General features: G+C 44.1%; 3 protein-coding genes across 3 annotated transcripts; 1 reads left to right on the top strand and 2 right to left on the bottom strand.

The window, feature by feature from the left end:
* Positions 1–4338: 4338 nt before the first annotated feature.
* LOC4330146 (aldehyde dehydrogenase family 3 member F1) lies at positions 4339–11425 on the top strand. Its single transcript, NM_001416792.1, has 10 exons — positions 4339–4701; positions 4817–4885; positions 5470–5566; positions 7368–7574; positions 7675–7799; positions 7909–8013; positions 8259–8419; positions 8507–8597; positions 8690–8839; positions 10948–11425. Exons 1-10 carry the CDS (start codon positions 4495–4497, stop codon positions 11197–11199), a joined length of 1464 nt encoding a protein of 487 aa, NP_001403721.1. The 5' UTR covers positions 4339–4494; the 3' UTR covers positions 11200–11425.
* Positions 11426–11860: 435 nt separating this feature from the next.
* On the bottom strand, positions 11861–14253 carry LOC4330145 (monothiol glutaredoxin-S6-like). Its single transcript, NM_001416791.1, has 4 exons — positions 14007–14253; positions 12527–12600; positions 12337–12435; positions 11861–12251 (listed from the first exon to the last, which is right to left on the bottom strand). The coding sequence occupies exons 1-4, from the start codon at positions 14159–14161 to the stop codon at positions 12184–12186; spliced, it is 396 nt and encodes a 131-aa protein (NP_001403720.1). The 5' UTR covers positions 14162–14253; the 3' UTR covers positions 11861–12183.
* A 2016-nt stretch (positions 14254–16269) lies between these two features.
* LOC4330144 (B-box zinc finger protein 20) lies at positions 16270–17976 on the bottom strand. Its single transcript, NM_001416789.1, has 3 exons — positions 17600–17976; positions 17105–17500; positions 16270–16697 (listed from the first exon to the last, which is right to left on the bottom strand). The coding sequence occupies exons 1-3, from the start codon at positions 17804–17806 to the stop codon at positions 16491–16493; spliced, it is 810 nt and encodes a 269-aa protein (NP_001403718.1). The 5' UTR covers positions 17807–17976; the 3' UTR covers positions 16270–16490.
* Positions 17977–23478: the final 5502 nt, after the last annotated feature.

Here is a 23478-nt window from a genome sequence, read left to right as displayed (position 1 = left end):
CGTCGTCGTCAAGCCCGCCGCGTGTGCCGCTCGCCGCCGTCCTCCTGCTCGAACGACTGGTCGCCGTCGGCGAGGAGGCGGTGGAGCTCAGGCCGGGCGCCGCCGCCGCCGCCACTCCCGTGTCTCTGTCGCTCACACTAGCAGGCCGCCGAGCCACGCCCGCGTCTCCGCCGCTCGCCACCGTCTCCGCCCGCCGCCGCTCCGGCCCTCACTGCCCGCAGCAGGAGAGAGGGAGAGAGAGAGGGAGCGGCGAGGAGGGAGAAGGGACACGTGGGTCCCACGATTTTTTAATGTGTCACTGACAAATGGGTCCCACACATATTTTAAAATTGTAAATGTCACCTCAACACCACGTGTAAAGGAGACCCGGTCAATACCGCCACGTAGACGCCGCGTCAACAAAACCGCCCTCTAAAACCGCCTAGGGAGTTAAATTGTACCGATTTTAAGAGTTTGGGGGTCAAGATATCCGGTTGTATGGTTTAGGATCATGAATTAAATTTCAATCACTTTTAAGGGTCACTGATTGAAATTATTATTGAAGCCGTTGCAAGGTCATCTCTTAAGGGTCACTGATTGCCGTTGCAAGGTCATCTCTCCGAATGAGATTGCCTCCTTTTCATAAACATGGACCAAAGCTACGTCTATCTCCCCCACACGTCACTGCCATACTTTGCCATACTTTTCCAGAGACGAAGATGCTCCTCGGACTATTAATTCCTCCGTTCCATTTTAAGGACATTTCTACGCTCAATTTCTGTCTTATTTAAAAATTTTTTATAATTAATATTTATAATCATAAAAGATTATAGCTAGAAAAAGAAAAAAAAGATAAAAATTTACTACCAGACACTAAAAGATTGTAGCATTTGTTGTGAGACACCCAAAGATAGTGTATTTACTCGTGGACACTGAAAAAAATGGTAATTAGCTGATGGACACTCCTTCCATTATTTTATTATGTCCGGTTAAAATGGAGAGAGAAAGAGTTGTGTAAGTACCAAAATACCCCTGGACACTATTCTTCCTCTCTCTCTTCTTTTCTTTTCCCCTTCTTCTTCCTCGCAGTGGAGTCAGATGCGCTACGGCGGCCGGCCCGAGCCGGGACGGCTCCGCCACGGCGAGGCAGCAGCGGCAGCGCATGGTTCACCGCCGACGGCAACGACACACGACGACATCCCGACGCACGTCTTTCCCTCTCTCTCTCTCTCTTCTTTTCTATCCTCTTCTTCCTCGCAGCGGAGCAGGGGCGTGACGGCGGCCGGCCCGAGCCAGGATGGCACGGCCACGGCGGGGCGGCGGCCGCGGCGCATCGTCGGGGTTCACCGCCAACGGCAACGACGCACGGCTTCCTCTCTCTCTCCTACCCATCGCGTCCGTGCATGAGAAATTTTTCATGTGCTGCATGGACGGCTGGTTCTGAACCGTTGGGACTTGAATAATATGCTCTAGTAGTTGGTAGGCTCGACGGCATCAGTGGCCCAGTTGTAGTGAGCGGGACGATCCAGTGACGACGATGTCGTCGCTAGTGCCACCGGCCTCGGGGCGCTCGCTTGCGTCGCTCATCCTGGCGTACTCCGTCATGCTCAACGCCTCAACCGCGCCTACCTCCTCACGCCGGCCGTCGCTGCGGGCCTCCTCGCCGCCGTGCTCCTCATCTCCCTCGTCGACTTCTCCACTTTCTCCGCCTCCTCACAGACCTTATTACCTCGACCGTTCCGTGCTCGTGCTTATGACCCTGGACAAAATCGAGACGCGGCTGCCGGAGCAGTTCATGGCGCGCCGCATTCGCGCGCACAGTGGAACGCGGCGCTGGGGTGCCCGGCGTTCGCGGAGAAGCACCGATCGTGGTCGCCTAACCCGGTGGCGCTGCAGGACCCCGAGGCGACGCCGTGCAGCGAGCTGTTGGTACATGTTCCTCCTCGCAGCAGAGCATAGGCGCGACGCGCGCGGCCAACGGGGCCGGCCCGAGCCGGCTCGGCAATGGCGCATCGCCGGGGTTCACCACCGACAGTGGCGACGCACGACGGCTCGGCCACGACGGAGCTCGGCGGCAGCACAATGAGAAAGAGAGAAGATGAAGAAGATGAACAGAGAAAGAAAGATTGACGAGTGGGTCCATGGGTAAACTTGTCTTTAACCAAAGTTTCTCTCTCCGTTTTGACCGGAAATAATAAAATAATGTGGCCGGTGTCCGCCAGCTAATTACCACTTTTTTATAGTGTCCACGAGCAAATACACGATCTTCGGATGTCTCACAGCAAAGGCCACAATCTTTCTGTGTCCTGTAGCAAATTTTTCCAAGAAAAAAACACACCTCGTGTCTACAACCAGATCTCGGCGTCTCGCTACTGAGGGCAAACGGACACGACACCCCTAAGGCCATGTTCTATCTCCAACTCTAAACTTCAACTTTCTCATTTTTTGTTAGCATACTTTTTAAACTGTTAAATGGTGTGTTTTTTAAAAAAAATCTATATAAAAGTTGTTTAAAAAAGCAAATAAATTCATTTTTTAAATTTATAATAGTTAATACTTCATTAATCATATGTTAACGAGGTTTTTTTTTTGTATTATGTGCAACCAAAATCTATCTCCAAATTAGGAGATCGAACTAGGCCTAAGGAGAGGAACTTCTAGACAACACCTTCAAGAAGGGAATAACACTTGAAAGTGCCGCCACTCCCCGTCTTGGGAAGCCAGGACAAAGTTTCCCCCCCTGAAAAAAATCATTAAGGTGAGCAGAGGAGATCACACAACACCCCCCAAGGGGAAAGCGGCACCCGAAGATGCCGTTGTTGGCCCGAAGGCTAGGCTTTCGCCCATAAACTTTCTACCCTCCCGAGTCAAAATCGTTTGCTGGAACAGTAGCCCACCACTCGTACATGATCGACGCATAGCCACCGCGCCAACGCCTCGTCGGCCATCGACGTGGCCATCTTGTGACGACAAGGCGCTGTCGCAAGAGGACAAGTGTCTGGATCAGGGCCTGTCACAGGTCTCCTGCACCAACCTCACGATACCACCATCGCCGCCACCTCATCCAGATGACCCACGGCACCCCCGCCTCAAGCCGCCCGCCCACATCACTGTCGCCTCGCGCCCGTCTCCTCATGCCACCACTGGTCACCCGGAGCATTGTCCGTGCCAGCTCTCTGTACCCGTGGCCTCTTACCGCCACCGACCGAGCCAGCCTCGCCGCCGTCATCCTCTTGTCCACAGCCATCGGCCGCGGTGACCTCTTCGTCGCTCCCAGCGGGATCTGGCGTGGGAGGGCCCGGATCCAGCCCGTTGCCATGCAAGCTTCTTCCCCCGCCACCTGCCTCTCCACCACCGTTGACCTTCCTCCTCCTAGCGACCTAGTCTTCCCCCCAGGCGTCCCGTCATCGTGGCTCTTCATGCCGCGGGGCCTTCCTCAACTCCCCCTCGCCACGGCCTCCTCCTCCTACTTGACGATGCGCGGTCAGCGCTGCCAACCCCCCCCCCCCCCCCCAATTTGGCCACGAGAGGGCTAGATCCATCTCCAGCGGTGTCGGATCCACTTCGACCGGCCTCGGCGGCGCTGAACCCAGTCGTCTCGGTTGTCTGCCACCCCTCCGCTCAATGACCGGTTGATGCCCTAGCCGCCAAACCTTGCACGAAGGGAGAAGGCACGCCATTGCCGTCCTCACCGTCGTTCGGCTTTGCCGGCGGCTGCTCAGGCGGAGAGGAGGAAAGTGGGGGCAGGGGTGGCCTGTGATGTCGCCTCCCATGTCACCCTGGAGGGAGCGACACGGGAACCCTCAATGGATTCTATGACGTGCATATTTTTCTTTCACGTGCCTTGTGTACACGTAAAGCAGCTTGGAGTTCACGCATATACCTGCTTTGCTCGTCGCACGTTAGATTATCCCAACTGAATCCCTGTTCCACCTTATTTGCTACGCACAGTACAACACGCTTAAATGACTGAATTAATGCTAACCCTGTTCCAGCTCAGCTCCATTGATGAACTACTGTATCTACCGATTCTACCCTCGAATCACTAGAAATAGGTAATAATAAAAAAAAGTGAATATTAGAGAACTATCTAACATTAAATAAATATAAGGTATGAGGTTTCGAATTTAAACCGGCTAACCTACCACCTTAGAAGATCACTGGGTGTTCCTGAAAAATCGGTAATAATAAGAAGGGTAACGATCGAGACCTAAAATATATGAATGCGGGAGATAAGAATTTAGACAGGTTCCAACCTCCTTGATAACAGTTAAAACCTTATCCCTATCTAAAAATTGTATATTATTATTGAGTTCTACTTTACTATATAATACATAATACATGTACCTTAACCACTTTATATCTCTAGTCGAATATGGGGGTCTTGTGGCACCGGGTCCTCCTATTCTTCACGATCACTCTGCTATAAATTAAGAAGCCACCAGATAATCAATCGCATTTTAACGTATCGCATCCCCGGCCACAAGCTAGCTGCTTGCCTGCGGCGATCCACACATGGAGGAGAAGCCGCAGCACGGCAGCTTGGGCGGCTTGGTGGCCGGCGTGAGGGAGGAGTACGAGAGCGGGAGGACCAAGGAGCTGGAGTGGAGGAAGGCGCAGCTCGGGGGCCTCATCAGGATGATCACGGAGGAGGAGGACGCCATCTTCGACGCGCTCCACGACGACCTCGGCAAGCACCGCGTCGAGTCCTTCCGAGACGAGGTGACCTCGATCGCTCGCCGTGGCAACTGACAAACGCTTGTTAAATTAGCTGATGATCTCTGTTCATTCGGTTTATGCTCTGGTTTATGTATATTAATTAATTGCTCGTCCACAGGTTGGGGTTCTTGCCAAGTCCGTCAGGAACACGCTGCAAAACCTCAAGAAATGGGCTTCGCCCGAGAAGGCAAGAACTGCACCTACTTAAATCCTGCACCGTGTGTTAGGGCCTTTTCGCTTATGCTCATGCTTATCAGTCAAAATTTGAATTTTTAAGCTTAAATTTGGAGCTGATTTTGAGGTTTTTCATCGAAGCTTATTTTTCAGCCTTTGTTTTCATATCGCTAAGAACACGTATATAAAAATTTTATTTACAAATTACCTTTTATTTTCAAATATGCCGTTTCGCTTATTCCGCGAATAAGCAAAATGATGGCTCCGTTAAAATATGCGGCAGTCAAAATTTTAAAACTTTAAACAGAAAATAAGTAAAAATAGTAATCCCTCAATCTACTTTTGATAGTTATATAGAGGGAGTAATTAGTATCGACCATTACTAGCTAGATTTATAATGCTGTAATTTAATGTTCTTTCATGAATATGTACTTTGAAAAATGATAGTCAAGCAAGCATATTCCTTATGGCAAGAAAACGGAGAAGAGATGTATAGTCTCCAGCAGGTGCAATATAAGCTTCTGCAAAATTAAGGCCGGCACATTAATTCATTTGTTACGTACTCTGACTGGATAGTTGGGGGTTTTGTGGGTGCAGGTTGATGTGCCGCTTATTTCATTTCCATGCAACGCTCGGGTCGTGCCGGAACCAATCGGGGTTGTGCTCATTTTCTCATGCTGGAATCTCCCAATAGGTGAAACCATTTTGCTCCATTCATCATGGTCGGCTTGGCTGTTTTTCATAAAGGAAGTCTATTAGTTGCAGAGCAAATCATTTTTTCCTGATCCATATACCAGACTCTTTTTCTTGACAATGAAAATATAACTTCAATTGATCTCCACACCAACTGAAGAGGCACACAAACGCACAGTTAATATTTGAATCATATCGAATCAAGTAATGCATCTATGACTTCACCACCGCACCAAATTAATTTTAAACAGGATTTTCCGGTGAAGAGTGATTTAATATGGTGTGACAACTTCTACATATCGGTATCTAATTAACGGTGAGACAGCGATAGAGATGCGACGTACTCCCTCCGCTTCATAATATAAGTTGATTTATTTTTTTTCTTAGTCAAACTTTTTAAGTACATTCAAGCAGATTTATAGAAAAGTTTAGAAATATTTGTAACACAAAATTAGTTTTATTAAAATAACATTGAACATATTTTGATTATATGTTTTTATGTTGAAAATGTTACTATATTTTTCTATAAATTTAATCACACTTAACAAAATTTGACTTGAGAAAATCAAAACGTCTTATAATATAAAACGAACAGAGTATTTTTGTCCTCTTTGTCTAAAAGATCTTTCCTTTTAACCATATAAGTACATAACCCAAAAACATCTTAAGAAGAATAGCATGGATCGCAATTTGTTACAGTTTTGAAGTTCACAATGGAAACTTAACTTTAAAAAGGTTACTCGATCGAGGACCGTGATCTTCTTTTCTCGATTACGAAAATAAAACGGCCCACATGCTTAATAATTGCCTTCAGAGACGAGACCTGTGTGTTATTAGATCGTAATCGTGAGTTAGTCTCATAGCTGCCCGATGGTAACATATATATTAATTTTCGATCGTCTTATGCAATGAAGCCTTGCAAGTTAATGCAGCAAGTTCCATCGGTCTCACGGTGGTTGGTTGCTGAATTGATCACGTCCGTCACTGCAGAGATCATGAACATACTCATTATATTGCCTTAACCTTTTGAGCGCCAATACATCCAAAAATGCATTCCTACGTACAGTTGTCAGCATCAGAGTACTGTCCATCTTCCTCTATGAACTTAAGCTTTTAGGTTAACCTAACTTGTGCGTGCAACTCAATAGAAAGAAATGCACCAATTTATAACACCATGTTCATGGACTGGTCATTCAAATGAAAAGATATATATGCCATATTTAAGGAATTCTAGCGGTCGTAGTTTCTCTCAGTATGTCTAACTTTAGTAAACAGTGTAGATTCTTATAATCTATAGTTATAGTATCAAGTCAAAAGTTGGCTACCAACCAACTGTTTCTTGAGAATCTTAGGGCCTGTTTGGGGGTGCTTCTGGCTGCCGCAGCTTCTCCCAGAATCTCCAGCACCCCCAAACAGTACAGATTGTCACCCAGATTCTCAGAATCTGTAGTTGTGGATTCCAGAAAATAAACTAGTACCCAGAAACTAGAAAACTCAGCTTCTCTAGATTCTTAGAAGCTGGCTACCAACCAGCAGATCTCGGAATCTTAAGCTCCCAAATAAAAGGAGAAAATTGCAATATTAGGACTGCAAACATTAGGGCTTCGCTGATTTGACACTCCGAGTAGATGACAAATGGGCCTATATGTTACAAATAAGACGATAGGGTGAACTTCAGATTATCTCGGCACCATGTCCATGACCATAATTCACATAACCAAACACTCTTGTCAATTGCGTGGTAGTTTGCATGGTCTGTGGCTCAGTGCTCACCTTTTTCATGGCATGCCGTACGTCCACAGGCTTAGCTCTAGAGCCACTCTCCGGGGCCATAGCGGCCGGCAACGCCGTTGTTCTGAAGCCCTCCGAGTTTGCACCGTCAACCGCCGCGTTCCTCGCCGCCAACATACCGAAGTATCTGGACGCCAATGCCGTGAAGGTCGTACAGGGCGGGGCGGAGGTAGGAGAGGAGCTCATGGAGCACAGATGGGACAAGGTCCTTTTCACCGGTAAATGCATGACGTACACTGTGCCAAACTCAACTTGGTTCTGAAACTTCAATTCGTCGTTATTGACTGTATTTATTATGATGGTCATTTTGTTTTTCAGGGAATGCTCGTGTAGGGCGCATCATTATGACGAAAGCAGCGAAACACCTGACGCCGGTCGCGCTTGAGCTTGGCTCGAAATGCCCGTGCATCGTTGACTGCCTTGACAGTAAGAGGGAGTGTCAGGTATAGCGTTCGATCTGTTCTTCACCAGTTTTCAGTTCTGAGATACAATGCCTGGTTGGAAGGTGGAAGGGCAAGAGTGAGCTTATCTGATGATGCCTTGGTCGCACAGGTCGCCGTGAATCGGATAATCGGAGCGAAATGGTCTACTTGTGCAGGACAAGCTTGCGTTGCCATCGATTACATACTTGTCGAGGAACAGTTTGCACCATTCCTGGTCTGGTTTCACTCTGAAATTTTCGTTTGATTCTAGTGCCATTTCGCCAGATGAGTTTTGTACCACATTTCTAACTAGAGAAATTTTATAGACCTTGAGAATTTGGTAGCTCAAACTATTTAGTACTTACAAGTACTAAATTTTACATTAGAAAATGTGGTACCTTCTTGTACGTTATCAAGGATATATAGTAAATTATCCTTCTAACAAATGTCGTTTCTGGTGTATGTGTCATATCTCTGAAGATTGAACTGCTTAAATCTACACTCAAGAGGTTCTTTACCGAACCAGAGTACATGGCGCGCATCCTGAACGAGAAGCATTTCCATAGGTTGACAAACCTTCTAGAGGATGATCAAGTGAAATCCTCCATTGTGCACGGCGGCAACGCTGACCCCAAGACACTGTAAATTATTAACTCCAACCTTTTGCATTCCTAGCCAATCGTATACACGGAATTTCGGTGTATCATGCCGTGATTCTAACTGTGCAGGTGGATCGAGCCCACCATCGTGCTGAATCCACCGTTCGACTCCGACATCATGATGGAGGAGATATTCGGGCCACTGCTCCCAATCATAACGGTACGAGTCGACAAAGATAGCGGCAATTCTTGATTGAACCAAGCACAACCCACGCATCTGGCGGAAACAACAAACGCCGCTCTTGTTTGCAGGTAAAGAAAACAGAGGATTGCATCGCGTTCTTGAAATCGAAGCCCAAACCGCTTGCCATCTACGCCTTCACCAACAACGAGAAGTTGAAACAGCGGATCGTCGCAGAAACGTCCTCCGGGAGCGTCTTGTTCAACGACGCGATTGTGCAGGTAAAAGAACACAACGAGACGAGATGCGCACTCATGCTTTGTTAGAGATAAAATCTTTCACAGTGTCCTGCAGTAAAATCTAAAGAGGTAATTTCATAAAACTACATATATTTTAGCCAAATCTATTAAGTTATTAAAATAATAAAAAAGCCTCCATGGTAAGTCTCACAACCTATAAATTCAAAATAGAGTCCATATAGAAATACAATTTAAAAAATAGCTGAAATTCAGAATTAAAATAAGGAATAGTGAAGAGTAGACTAGAGTCCATACCGGTATATAATTTAGAATTAACAGAAATTCAAAATTAAAAAATAAGAAAATTTAAAGTAGATATTAGAGTCCATATAGAAATAAAATTATAAATTTTAAAAAATAATAAATATTGGAAGAAGCGTCTATATGAGGTTCATATAGAAATACAATTTAGAAATAACTAAAATTAAAAATAAAAATAAGGAATATTAAAAGATAAGTTTAGATTCCATATGAAAATACAATTTATAAATAATAAGGAAGATTGGAAGAAGAATCTAGAGTCCATATAGGAATTTAGAATTAATTAAAAATTGGAATAAAAAATAATAAGTTTAAAAGTAGAATTTAGAGTCCATATATAAATACAATTTACAAATAACTAAAATTCCAAATTAAGAAAATGAATATTAGAAGAAGTGTCTAGAGTCCATATAGGAATACAATTTACAAATAACTGAAATTTGAAATTAAAAAAATAAAGAATAATGAAAGATGAGTTTACAGTTCATATAAAAATACAATTAGAAATATTAAAAATTAAAAATAAGGAATATTGGAAGAGGAGTTTAGTCCATATAGGAGTACAATTTAAAAATGACTAGAATTTGGAATTTAAAATATGAAATCTTAACTACTTAAAAAATTATATCTTTCTAATCATCACATGCGATTTTTGGTCCATCGTCCGAGTTTGCACACGATCGGACAAAGCAATGGCGACGTCTGCATGCCCGGCTATGTCTGTTCCTCTTCTTTTTCCTCGGTTTAGGGCTTCAGGCCAAGCAGGCAGAGGAGGAGAAGGCGTACGACGTCGGCGCGTCCAGTGGCTTAACGGTGGCGCCTCAACGCAATCCCGAACACAACACAATGGAGGAATGCGGCAACCGGCATGGGGAGTGAGGGAAGAGTTGGGAATGCCGATGACAAGAACTTAGTCCGGCAGGAGAGAGAAAACTCTGAGGTGGCTTGATGTGAGGTGGGAGAGGAGGAAATGGGGAAAATGGATTCGCCGGAGTGGGAAAATGCTAGTGGTGAGATGGTACGGCGAGATACGCTATAGGGGAGGCGGAGATCACTCCGGTAGGGCAGTGGCGGCTGTTAACGACCAAATTTGTTTTTTGCATCAACAGCGGCGTGCGCACGACGCGCCCTCTGGAAGGAAGGAGGCGGTTGGCTCAGCTGGGCCACGGCCTGGCTGGGCCGTGTTAGGGAGAAAAGACCGGAAGGACCCAAACAGGAAGGTGATGGAATTAGCCCAGGAGGGAGATGACCGGTTGGAAGGATTTCGGTCCAAAAGAAATGGAAGAGTTTTCTGAATTTTTGAAGGGGATTATTTTAATAGAATCTAAAAAGAGATGTAGTTAAAACGAAGGAGATGTAATTCAAAAGAATTTGTTTGGAGACTATTTGGGATTTGGAGATAAATTTTAACATATAGTTCATGGAATCTATGCATGTGGGAATGGAAGTTTAAAGGGACTTTTATTTTGGGGTATTGGGTTAAAGGAGGGGTATTTGAATAAAATACATGTAGTTCATAGACTCTATGCATGTGGGAGTTTTGGTTTATTTTTGGAAATGGAAGTTTAAAGTGACTTTTATTTTGGGTATTGGTTCAAAGGAGGAGTATTGGAATAAAGGAATAGATATTTGAAATTGGAGAAGAGTTTTTGATAGGAATACTTTAAGTACATAATTTCATATGGGTGCTATCCGTCTATCCGTGCAATTGCAGAGGGCCATCCAGCTAATTTAAAGTATATATGGTTTTGTGAAATTTACTCAAAACTTAAAAAAAAAATGTGATGCCCTTTTTTTTTCTGATATGTCGCTGCAATCTGTGCATGCAGTACGGGCTGGACAGCGTCCCGTTCGGCGGGATCGGGGAGAGCGGGTTCGGGCAGTACCACGGCAAGTACACGTTCGAGCTGTTCAGCCACAGGAAGGCGGTGGTCAGGAGGAGCCTCCTGGTCGAGTTCATGTTCAGATACCCGCCTTGGGACGAGTACAAGATGGGGATGTTGCGCCGCGTCTTCAGGTTCGACTACGTCTCGCTCGTGCTTGCGCTGCTCGCCTTTTGGCTGCTCGGCATAAGGCGATGAAGGATCGATCAATCGTCTGCAGTGTTGGTTCATAAAATGTGTGATCGTCGTGCCATGCGGCCAATGCACATGCCGGGGACACTATTTTATGTGATATTTATGTATTTATTTCCAAGAAACGTGCTTGCAGTTACTAAATAAACTCAAAAAATATAACTACCTGTTAGTGCATTGCAATATTGTATCAAACAGTTTGATCATCCAATACATTCCGATTCATGTGCTCTGTCACGATTTTTCCAGTCCCACGCGTTTTATTGGCACCACCAGAAGGAGGCAATCAGGTGTCAAATCTTGAATTCAGGTTTCAGCAATAGTGGCACAATTGTAAACTACACAATGTCAGGGGATCCCCTTCCGTTTTAGGGTGCCATCATTTGGCTTATTCACATGTTTACAAACGAGAAATAATTTATGAATAAAACTTTTATATATGTGTTTCAACGATCTAAAAGTAAAAGCTGAAAAATAAACTTCGATGAAAAAAAACCTTAAAATTAACTTTAGATTTATGGTTGAAAATTTAAATTTTGGATGATAATCATAAGCATAAGCGAAAAGATGAGGGTGTTAATGAGTTTGCAAGGCAGTTTTTATAGTTTTCAACTTTTCATGACGTTTTGAGACATGTTTACAGGAGTTCTGTTTCAGATTCAAAATTCATCACCAAAAGTCAACTAAATTCAAGTACTTACACAAACCATAGCCGCACTACCTATTATTGATAGTCATTGTAAATACAAGGGGAATTAATAACTTATAAACACAAAGTCACAAACAGTACAGAGCCGGCACAGCAGTTAATAGAATATGCGCTTGACAGATGAATCACAAACATAGAAATCGTTGTCACAACACTTCCATGCAAAAAAAACTGCTGAAGCTGCAACATTCTGTTAAGGATCCTGTGTAAAGAGAAAAGACGGCCCCCTTCTTCTCACACATGTTAGCCATACACGAGTATTTGATAGTCTTAACTACAGATCATCGCTGTGATTGGCTATTTCCAAGAAGTTTCTGAAGCTGTCCATTAGAATGAGCATTTGCTGTATCTGTAATATTCAGCAAGCAGATTGTTGATATTTATGGAAGTGTACATGCTTACATAGAAACAACAGTGCAGCATAAAACACTAACCATCTGAGCCACCAACGTGCTGGCCATTCACGAACACCTGTGGCACAGTATGACGGCCAACTAAGTCTAGAAGAACACTTTGAATTTCTCTACCATCCTCTGCATAGCATGTATAGAGTACTATTAACTTCAAGCTGTCAAATGAATGAATTGAAATTTGATTCAGGCTCCATGAGACCAAGATGATTACCTCTGAGATCTAGTTCAACAATATAAGGATTCTCCTTGAGATCTCTAAATATACGCTTAGCACGCATAGAGTACCTAGAAGAACAAGAGTAAAGAGGCATTTGAGAAGAAGATGTCAGGAGTGGTACAGTTACAGGAGAATTCATTAGTCGTGCCATATAAGAAGTGTTTAGGATATTTCAAGGAGAACAAAAGATCTAGTAATTCAACCACTCAGTCTTCGACTCCTTGGTTTCTTGTGATTCAGAATTCATCCTTAATTTGGTATACAAATACAATCATGCAAATTTCAACAATGAACTGCATCCTTGTATTCACTTTGTACAGTCACAGTTAAATGTCTTTTAATTTTGTTATATTAAAACACACATATATATCCCAAAAACGAACTTCACAATTTTTTATCCCACCAGATGGTTTGCTTCAATAATAGGAAGGAACCATGTTACAAATTAATATGCTAGGGTAACACATGTACACTGCATATAAACACATGGACACCACATTCTTCTAATTGGTGGATTATAGCCCAACTGTAAATCTGTAATACACCTTAGGAGTGATACAAATATGCAAGCATTATAATAGCATGTGTGTGTGGACAAATGTGTAGACACAGATTGTTTACTACTCCATTAAAAACAACCCGTTGCTACCCAAGAAACAAACCAATTAATGCCAGTTGATTTGAGGGTACTAACTAGTTTAACCACATGGTACAATAGTACAAGATACTTTATGAGTCCACTATTGCCGCTCCTAGTACTCCAGTAGGATAATCTCAACCTATAGGTTATCTTAGACCATATGTTACAGAAGCACAATGTGCAGTACGCAGACAGCAATTCGAGTAGGATACCCCCTCTGTATTAAGACTTCTCTATTGTATCAGTAGGTCAAACCATTTTATTTTGTTTTAAAGACTCGACAGAAATATGTAAAGATCTTCCAAAAAAATGTAAAGAGAACTTACCTGAAATACATTCCACAAAATTCACCAGGGCTTTGTACTGCCCAGAGGGGGTGTAGTGGGGACTATACTACATCATAGAGTTAAATCTAGCAAACCAAGGCATAGCTGGATCTATTCAACAGTTTGAATAAAAACTACTCGTATATGGACAGTTTGGTAACTATTTTCAGTTCTAAGCAAACAAAATGTTCAAATTCCGTCAAATAAAACTATCCGACCACAGTTCACAAGCTCAATTTAACTTAAATTAAGCTATTTCTCAACAATCTGGGTTCCAATTGCAGGGCAAATCTTCCTAATTCGCACTACACCATCTACTGCACAACAAATCCACCCTAATTCACGGTATATGAACCCGTTCTCTATTCCCGGAGATCTCCTCGCTGCGGCATCTACTCCTGCCACTCCTCACCATCAAGCACACGCACATCCCTGAAAAATTCCCCCAAAATCCAACCAGAAAAACAGGTGAAAGGAGCCGTGTAAAGGGGCGTCCTGGAGGGCTTACGGGCAGTAGGTTTTAGAGAAGATGGTGATGCGATTGGAGTAGATGGCGTTCTGCACGAAGGCCGAAGGCGAGCGCGTCGCCGCCGCGGGGTCGGCCTCGGCGAGGACGAGGAGGAGGAAGACGGCGATGGGGACCGCTGCTCTCGCCGCAGCCATCTCCGGCCCCCTCGATTTCGATCGATTTCGACGTGTGGACTGGGGAGATCTTTCCGTGGTGGTTTCGCTCGCTTCTGTGTCTGCTGCTTTTCGGGTGCTAAATTGCGGGCAACGGCCCACTTCTTTCGACAATAACATCATATGCTTGGGCCCATTGGGTTTCCGGATCACTATTTATTAGCATTGCCCACATTTATACATATGTCTAGATTCATTAACATCTACTTCCTCCGTCTTATAATATAATGGAATTTGAGTTTTTACTTGCATTGTTTGAACACTCGTCTTATTCAAAAAAATTTAGAATTATTATTTAATTTTTTTACTTACTTTATTATCCAAAATACTTTAAGCACAACTTTTCGTTTTTTATATTTACACAAATTTTTTGAATAAGACAAGTGATCAAAAAATACAAACAAAAACTCAAAATCCCTTATATTATGGGGACAGAGGGAGTATAATGCTAGAAAGTCTTATAATATGAAACGGAGGAAGTATTGTATTGGGAGCTTTTTTTTTATGAAAGGTCAAACAACTCCATAGTAAATTACAAATGGGAGTGTACAGTGTAGTTTAACTCGTTATATTTCTTACGGTAGAATCAGTCTACTCGGATTCAAATACTAGACAAACACTAGTGTTCTTATTTACAGCTAATTAATATTATTTTAGTGGTGAGTGACGTTAACCGTCAACAGCGGGAGTCCGAATGTGCTCATAGGGAAGGGGGTGAGTGTGCGTACGTTATGGGCATCTACGCTTATATTGTGTTTATCAAAAATAAATAAATTTTCGTTATTAGTGACTCTAATCAGCCACCAACTAAACCAAGGTCCTAGCGCTCCTCCCGCCGGTCCCTCTCTCTGCAAATGCTGGTAGTGACCAGTAGATTTCATATGGCGCCCGAGGTCCATTGTTTGCCAAAAGCAATAATTGTTGAGCGATATGAATGATATTTTCCTCATGTGGTTTCCTTTTGAAATTAGTTGGTTTCACGTCACCTGGCACACACTCAAGGTGTGTATTAAACAAAGAACTACAATATGTTCTATAAACTTTCATATTACCTTCCCTATAAAAAAAACTTTTATATTACCTAGATATAATATCAGATATAACGTGTCCCTCAACTTTCAATACTGAAATACCCTAGAACCCAAAATAACATTGTGTCTGGTTTTGGCTAACGTGATGAGTTAACTATGGTCAACCAGGTTGAGTCAACATAGGATTCACGTGGACCCCACATGTCCGCGGGCCACTGTTCTTCCTCCTCTCTCCCTCTATTCCCCCATCTTCTCCAGGGCGGCGACCGACGAGTAGAAGCGCGACGTGCGGCATGGATAAAGCCATCGACCGGTAGGAGAGGAGAGACTGGCGGTGGCGGCGTGCCAGCATCGGCGTCACCAAGCTCGAAGCGGCCGGAGGAGCAACGAGCATGCTGATATCGTGAGCTCTGCCCCTCCCTCAGCTGCTCCCTCTCGATAAATCCGCCGACGAAGAGAGAAGATGTGTGTGTGTGAGAGAGAGAGAGAGATAAAGAGAGAAGTGGAGGAGGAAGAAGGGAATGCCAGTTAGGCTCCTCTCCCTAACATGTGGGGCTCACATGGCTTGACTACAATCAACTCGTCACAATAGTTAAAATCGGACATAATATTGTTATAGGATTTTAAGTAGCATATGGTATTGGAAGTTAAGAGACATGCTATACATGGTTTTGGTTTCGAGGATATAAATTAAACTGACGTTAAGATGAGTGACCTGAAATAAACTTATTCCGCAAGCTTATGGGGGTGGCAAGATGGGCCTTGATGTCTTGTAAACTTGGCCCAACCACCAAGCATGTAGCTGTCACGATCTAATACACCCGAGGTGGTGCACCGGTATTTCTGAACTCTATGCTTAGCATTGACAATTGCCTGTGTAAACGGCATCAATGAAAACCAACGAGGTGATAGCTCTCTGCTTTGCAACATATTTATGGCACATGTACTAAGCTCTACTCCGGTTGACCCCTTCGCCCCCGGTTCCAATCGATTAGACCCACCGGAACTGAACGTCTCAACCACATCCAAAAGTCCAAACAATCCCAGATAACCAGGTTCTTACATTGGAAAAGAGGAAAAATTCTCGTTATTGCGTAGAAGAAAAACATACAGTACTAGTCGTGACGAGCAAAAAGGAAGGGATACAAAAGGCTCAGATTTTCCTCTGCGCCTCAAAAATAACGCACAAACACTCCCGTCCGGAAGCGCAAAATGCAGTCATTAATTAAGCCCGAAACAACATCTACTACGTACAAACCATGGCCTCAATTGCTTTAGTTTCACCAGTAGGAGTAGGAAGAAGCAGTGGACGTCCTGGATCTCTTGCTGCCGGCGGCAAGCTGATCCGCGTACATCTGCGGCACCCACCGCTCCCGGCTAGCCGGCGACGCGTCGCCGGCGACGAGGCCGTCGCAGCACAGCTGCTGCTGCGCCATCCACGCAGGGTAGCCGGCGGATTCTTGCAGCCCTCCGATCCGTGTTACCCCCTGTCCAAACGTACAGAGCCATATCAGTCACGAGATCCCACAGCAGTAGCTCCAAATTAAATGGCGATGCATTTTACGATTTTAGTTGTGTTCGGGAGAGCAAGGAGTACTAAATATTTTTGCTCGTGTCCAAAATGATCCATCTAAGTGGTCCCCCCAAGAAGATATTATCGATACAGCGTGGACCATAGTGCAAGCTGCGAGCATAACTACAAGCTACCCCCCATAATGGAATTGCTGGACTGGATGTAGTAATGTCGATGCAGACATGAACGGGATATGTGCTAGTGTGCTCGATCGATCGATGCAGGATCGTGCCAAAGATGGTTAGCTGTTGGACCATTCAAGATTATATTGACGATAGCTAGTACTGTGCGACATTTCTATGGTCGATCAGTGGCACCAACCTGACACGGCCCGTTCGCGGAGATGCCGGAAGAGGTGGCGGCGGCGGCGGCGGCGGCCTCGGCAGTGGCGTCGTCGACGAGGAAGTCCTCGACGTGCCACCCGGGCAGCGTGGTGAGGTACTCGGAGATGCTGCTGCTGCCGCTGCTCCCGCCGTGGCTCGTGGCGGGCGCCGCCGGGGCCGGCACGGCGTCGTCGGCGCTGCAGCAGAAGCTGCTGCTGTTCTCCTCCTCCGACGGCGGCGCCGGGGACGCGGCAGGCTCCGAGGAGAGCCGCACGCCGGTGAGGAGGTACCGGCTGTGGCGCATGGTGAGCTCGCTCGCCGTGTGCACCGGCACGTCGCACTCGCGGCACAGGATCGCCCGGTCCTCCTTGCAGAACAGGAAACCCCTCTTCTCCTGCATCACGAGACAACCAAAATTGATCAGCTACTACCACACCCTAATAACCCCCTCTGTATCCAGATCGAAGGCGATCGTTTGCTTCTCTTGTCTCACCTGGCAGATGTCGCAGAGCGGCGCCGTCGTCGATGTCGGCGAGCGGCCGGACGCCGAGGGGTTGAGCAGCGAGAACCGGCGGTGCTTCCCGGCGAGCTTGTTGGCCCGGTGCACCCGGTGGTCGCACGCGTCGCACAGCGCGGCCTCGTCGGCGCAGCAGAACACCGACGCCGCCTCGGCCGCGCACACGTCGCACTGCACCTTCATCCTGCCCTGCCGCTCCGGCGCGCGCGCGCGCGTCCCTTCTTCTCTCCCAACGTACGTACGACCACGATCGCTCTCTCCTCCTCCGTTTCCTCTGGTCAATGGCCTCACAGCGAGCACGGGGATAGATTGGTTCAGCCGTAACACGTAGTACGCCCGTGTACAAAAGATATGTGTGGGGGCTAGCTGCGCGCGCGCTTTATATATACACTGCCGCCGAAGAGACAGAGAGAGCGCGAGGCGGCTTGTGCGTTAAGCATGGGCCGTTAAGTCAGCCGATCACGTTGCTAAATTGCGAGGAGGCGAGGGATCCGCATCCAAATCCAAATTAATTAAGCGAAATCGTGATGAGTCAAGCGCCGCGGCGAGAGGCCATGCCACAGCCGAGGTCGCGAGGAGGGCGGGGTCAGCCGGTCGGTGACCTTGCCGACCTGACGTGTTAGGCGCAGCGTCTCGCTCGCGTGGGTGAGGTGTGCTGAGGCGAAGGGTGTGCTTGTCACGGTGTCACGTGTGACTTTACGGGGGAGAGACCTCGCAATTTGCATGGCACCGCACGGCGCGTTATCCGGCCGGGGCGCGAAGGCGCGGTGTCCTTCTCTTCGACGCCTTTCGATCTACGCTTTTTTTTTGCGTGTGCGTTTGCGTGTGCCCGAGTTCGGGTGGCTTTCGCGACGTTTTTGATAGTACGGACGTGGATAGTACTGTGGGTTGAAAAGGGGAGCCGAGCTGACTTTTTCTTCATTATCTGCTGTTCTGACGGGGGATGCGGTCATCTCCTGTTATTGGTGATGGCTCTGGTGTTGAGTGTTGACCGTCATCAAAAGATCACAGTTTCTCTGCAATTATCTGCGATTAGATAACCTATCATCCTCTGTATGAGTGCGACCTAGTAGCTGCCAGCCGTGGACGAGATGGCTAATTGTATCTTCATAGAACAACGCGTGATGTAATTAACCTGAGATTCTGGTGTTACTAGCCAAAAGCATGCACTAGTTAAGTGTTTGCTCCGCGCGCGTATTATTATCTGTCTAATCCTTTGGGCGAGAACTGTAACGCAGAGAGCCACGAATATGAAATTCGTAGCTTTTCAGATTTATGCTTATCTTTTCCAATATTCCTCTGAGAGGAAACTCTCTCGTGGGATTGGAAGTAGGTGATGGGCATGAAATGGGCAGAGGTGATGGGGTCAGAGGCCAAGCGCATTGCAGCATGGGCGCCATCAGCAAACACGTAATAAAGGCCAAACTCCAACTTGATATCTCTCTTTCTTCCTTTCCACTTGCAATTCTTCCTTCGGTGCATTATCATCAACCACCATTATTCTATATGTTATTACCATGTTAGCTGCTACTACCTCAATTCAGTTCACTCCTCCGGCACCAGATCTCCTAGATGCATGCATGGCAGCCAATGATCGAGCCAAAACCATCAAAACAGCTTACAGAGTCTGTGGGTGGTTTACCGCTGAAAAAGATATAGCTTATCAAACATGGATTTATTAGTCATATATTTTGTGCCATGCTGTAGTACGACACGAGACCTCTTTTTTATCGGCTGGTATATCGTAGCATGTGTAGAGAGATGCATTAGCAGACAAGCCCTATAGGCCGCGTACGTTGCCTAACATGCAACAACTGTGTCTGCGATGGGATGCTCTGCTGGCATGAAAAATGTGGCCCTGCATGCTAAATGAAATGATACAAAAAATCTATCGCTCATATTCGTTCGGTCTGTACTGCCCTTGACACACAGAATTTAAATCCATGACGTTGTACAGACGGCTAACTATTTACCCGACAGATTCACGTTTTAACCGTTTTAAATCAAAAGCAAGAAGTATATGAATTTTCTAAAGTTATTATAAGAAGCTTGTCCTATACGAGTATAATAGATATATTTTACTGTTACTCGAAAAAAATACCCATGCGTTGCAACGGGTGAAGTTTATTTTTATTTTATTATTGTTATATGGTTTAGTTAAGATAAAATTTACAGTGGGAGTTCGCTTGGATATATATATATATATAGAAAATCATGAGTTACAGTTAGGAGTCCAATCGTCTCAAGTTAGCATGCGAGTTTTTTATACAGATTTCTTATATGATTCCTTTCTATTATCAAAAGTGAACGATCTTAAAAACCGACTCAAATATGGATATGTATTTCCAAAAACAAACGAATTTAAAAACCGACTCATACACGGATGACGTATCAAAATACCGGCATAACATCTTCAGTTTTTATAATAGTAGAGATAGAGATAGAGAAGAGATATAGTTAAAACCAAAACATAAAATTAAAACCGACTCAAACACAGATGACGAACCACGAAAATATCTTCAGTTTTTATAACCGACTCAAACACAGATGACGAACCGCGGAAACAACTTTAATCTATTATATAATTAAGACAGCTCGAAAATGAGGCACCACGTTCGCTGTGGAGGCTAGAAATTCCCACATTAATCGGAGAAAAAAAAAAGAAAAGGAGAGTCCAAGTAGGAATACAATCTAAAAATAGCTGAAATTCGGAATTAAAAATAAGCAATATTGAAAGAAGTTTCCTTATAAGAACCTAATACGAGATTAATCAAAATTTGAAATAAAAATAAAATAAAATCCAAAATTAGAAAAGGAAAGAAGAGTCCAAGTAGGAATACAATTTAAAAATAGCTGACATTCGGAATTAAAAATAAGCAATATTGAAAGAAGTTTCCATATAAGAACCCAATACGAGATTAATCAAAATTCAAAATTAAAATAAAAAAATCCAAAATTAGAAAAGGAAAGGAGAGTCAAGTAGGAATGCAATTTAAAAATAGCTGAAATTCGGAATTAAAAATAAGTAATATTGAAAGAAGTTTCCATATAAGAACCCAATACAAGATTAATCAAAATTTAAAATAAAAATAAAATAAAATCCAAAATTAGAAAAGAAAAGGAGAGTCCAAGTAGGAATACAATTTAAAAATAGCAGAATTTCGGAATTAAAAATAAATAATATTAAAAGAAGAATCCATATAAGAACCCAATACGAGACTAATTAAAATTCGAAATAAAAATAAAAATAAATCCAAAATTAGAAAAAGAAAATAAAAGAAGGGTTAATTAGGAATACAATTTAAAATTAGATGAAATTCAAAATTAAAAATAAGCAATATTGAAAGAAGAATCCATATAAGAACCCAATATGAAATTAATTAAAATTTTGAATAAAAAATAAAATAATATCCAAAATTAGAAAAATTAAAAGAGAGTTCAAGTAGAAATACAATTTTGAAACAACTGAAATTGAAAATAAAAAATAAAAATATTAAAATAACACAATACGGTATTAACTAATTTTTTTTAAAAAAAAATAAACTCTGAAATTAGAAAAAGAAAAATAATATTTCAATTAGGAATACAATTTATAAATAACTAAAATTTGTGATAAAAATAAAGACTATTGAAAGAAAAGACCATCTAAAACACATGACGAGATAAATTAAGAAACAGGTCTATAAAGGAGTAGAGTGGTGGTGGTTCGTACGACATATAAAAATTGTTAATAAAACACCAAATAGAATCCTAATGACGATTAAAAAGAGGGACGTCAAGCAGGCCGTGAAGCAAACAAGTAAGACAGTTGCTGGGACTTCTAGAAAGTAAAAAAATAAACCCTATTGATAATCATATTTGATTTTTAAAATCTCAATGACAATAAAAAGGAGAAGCAGAGCCGCCGACGGTTGATGGGACTTCTAGAAAATAAAAAATGAATTCCAACAATAGTTATGTTCGATTTTTAGAATCACAATGATAATAAAGAGTGGGTGACGGACGAGTTGTAGAGGGGTATAGTGGCATCGTTTGATGGGACTTCTAAAAATTATAAAAAATAAAATGCAAGTCCAATTTTTAAAGGTTCGGGATTTCCAAAAAGTAAAAAAACCCAATGATAATCATGTTCGATTTTAAAATCTTAATGACAATAAAGAAGGGAGGCAGCGGGCGAGCCGTAGAGGAGTATAATGGCAAAGCCGCTGATGGTTTAGCCGGACTTCTAGAAAGTAAAAATGAACCCGAACGATAATTATGTTCGATTTTTAAAATCTCAATGACAATAAAGAGAAGAAACAGTGGACGGGCCGTAGAGGAGTATAATGGCAACGTTTGACGGGACATCTATAAATTATAAAAACGAAACCCATCGTGACAATAACTCTAAAAACTATAAAATCCAATTTTTAAAGGTTCCAAGAAAAATGAATAGAAATAGTGGTAGATCGAGCAAGCAAATAAAAAAGAAGATGACGTAAGGGGTAGCAACTGGTGTGACTTTTAAAACCTATATAGTTAGAAACACGAGAATGATAAGGTTTGGTCTTTTAAAGTCTTAAGACAATAAATAGCTATTTAATAAATTTTAAGTAAAATCATATTTAAAAAAATATATGATTTTGTTTGGGTGCTAGCCGCGCAATTGTGCGGGCCACCCAGCTAGTTTTTATAATAGTAGAGATTTGTTAATCATGGGTAACTAGATTTGTAGCAAAATATGGGGACTTTCCTGCTCTCTCTCCTTTTCAACTCATTTGCAGATTCAACGTGTTGTCTGTTTTTTTTCCTTTTTTTTTTTTTTTGCTGGGGCGAACAGATTCAACGTGTTCCGTGTTCCTTCGTGAACATGTTGGCGACGAATCCAAAGCAGTGGAGTTCGTGGCGCAGAAGCAAAAACGAGTACGTAGAGGGCAACAATAATAGAGATTGGTCCACTCGATCGAGAGTGAGATTACAGGCAGGCAGCTGGCGAGTGTGCCCTACTGCCCTTGCTAAAATAATGCGGGCGCTTTCCCATCATGGAAGCCAGCGGAGGCCGCGCTGCAGCTGCTTGGGCTTGGGGCAGGGGGGATCCACCGAATCGCGGCCGGGGATTCGCGTTCGCCGCCACGGGGGCACACGCGATGGAAAAAGGTAGACCAAAAAGGCCAGTTTTGGCCGCATCCGCCTCCGCTTTTTGCCCCCCAAAAAAAATCCCCAATCCCGCCACGACGACGCGCCCTTGCTCCGCGGGGGAAACGGCACGGCGCTCGCGCGCGAGCCGGGAAGCAAGCACGGGCGCGCGTCTCGGCTTCGGCCTCTCGCGCCGCGCCCACATGGCGTACGTGTGCGTAGGCAGCCGCGGCGACTACGAGATTGGGCACCGTTTTCGCGCGCCTTTTCTGCGGCTCGTACGTCTCCCGGACTCCCGGTCCAGAGAAAAGTTTAATAGTATAGCCCAATACTAGATCTAAATCATCTATAACCAATATAATAGCCAATTCATATAATAGTTACTTACTATACTATTAATATCTAGTCTCACATATCATACGCACGTTACATCTTAGAGTCTGTGCTGCAGCTGACTACTGATATGTAGCACGCTGCTCTTCTCTCTTTTTTTTTATCTTTTTAAAATATGTTTATAGCTACCTTATAGCTTGTTATTATACCTGCTCTCACAGGCTCACAGCTGCAGGTCAACTCGCGCGGCCTTGTAGGACGGTGAGGGACTTTTCAAGGTGGATCGATGATCTCTGGTCGATTAATTATCTGGTTTGCCGAAGGTTCGCCCGTGTCGCCTCGCTCCAGGGCGACTCGGGCGGCGACGCCAGCCACCACCGCCAGCCCCCCTCCCTCGCCTTCTCTGC

This window comes from Oryza sativa, chromosome 2, assembly GCF_034140825.1.
Source record: "Oryza sativa Japonica Group chromosome 2, ASM3414082v1".
Lineage (NCBI taxonomy): Eukaryota > Viridiplantae > Streptophyta > Magnoliopsida > Poales > Poaceae > Oryza > Oryza sativa.
This window is presented reverse-complemented; position numbering and strand designations above follow the sequence as displayed.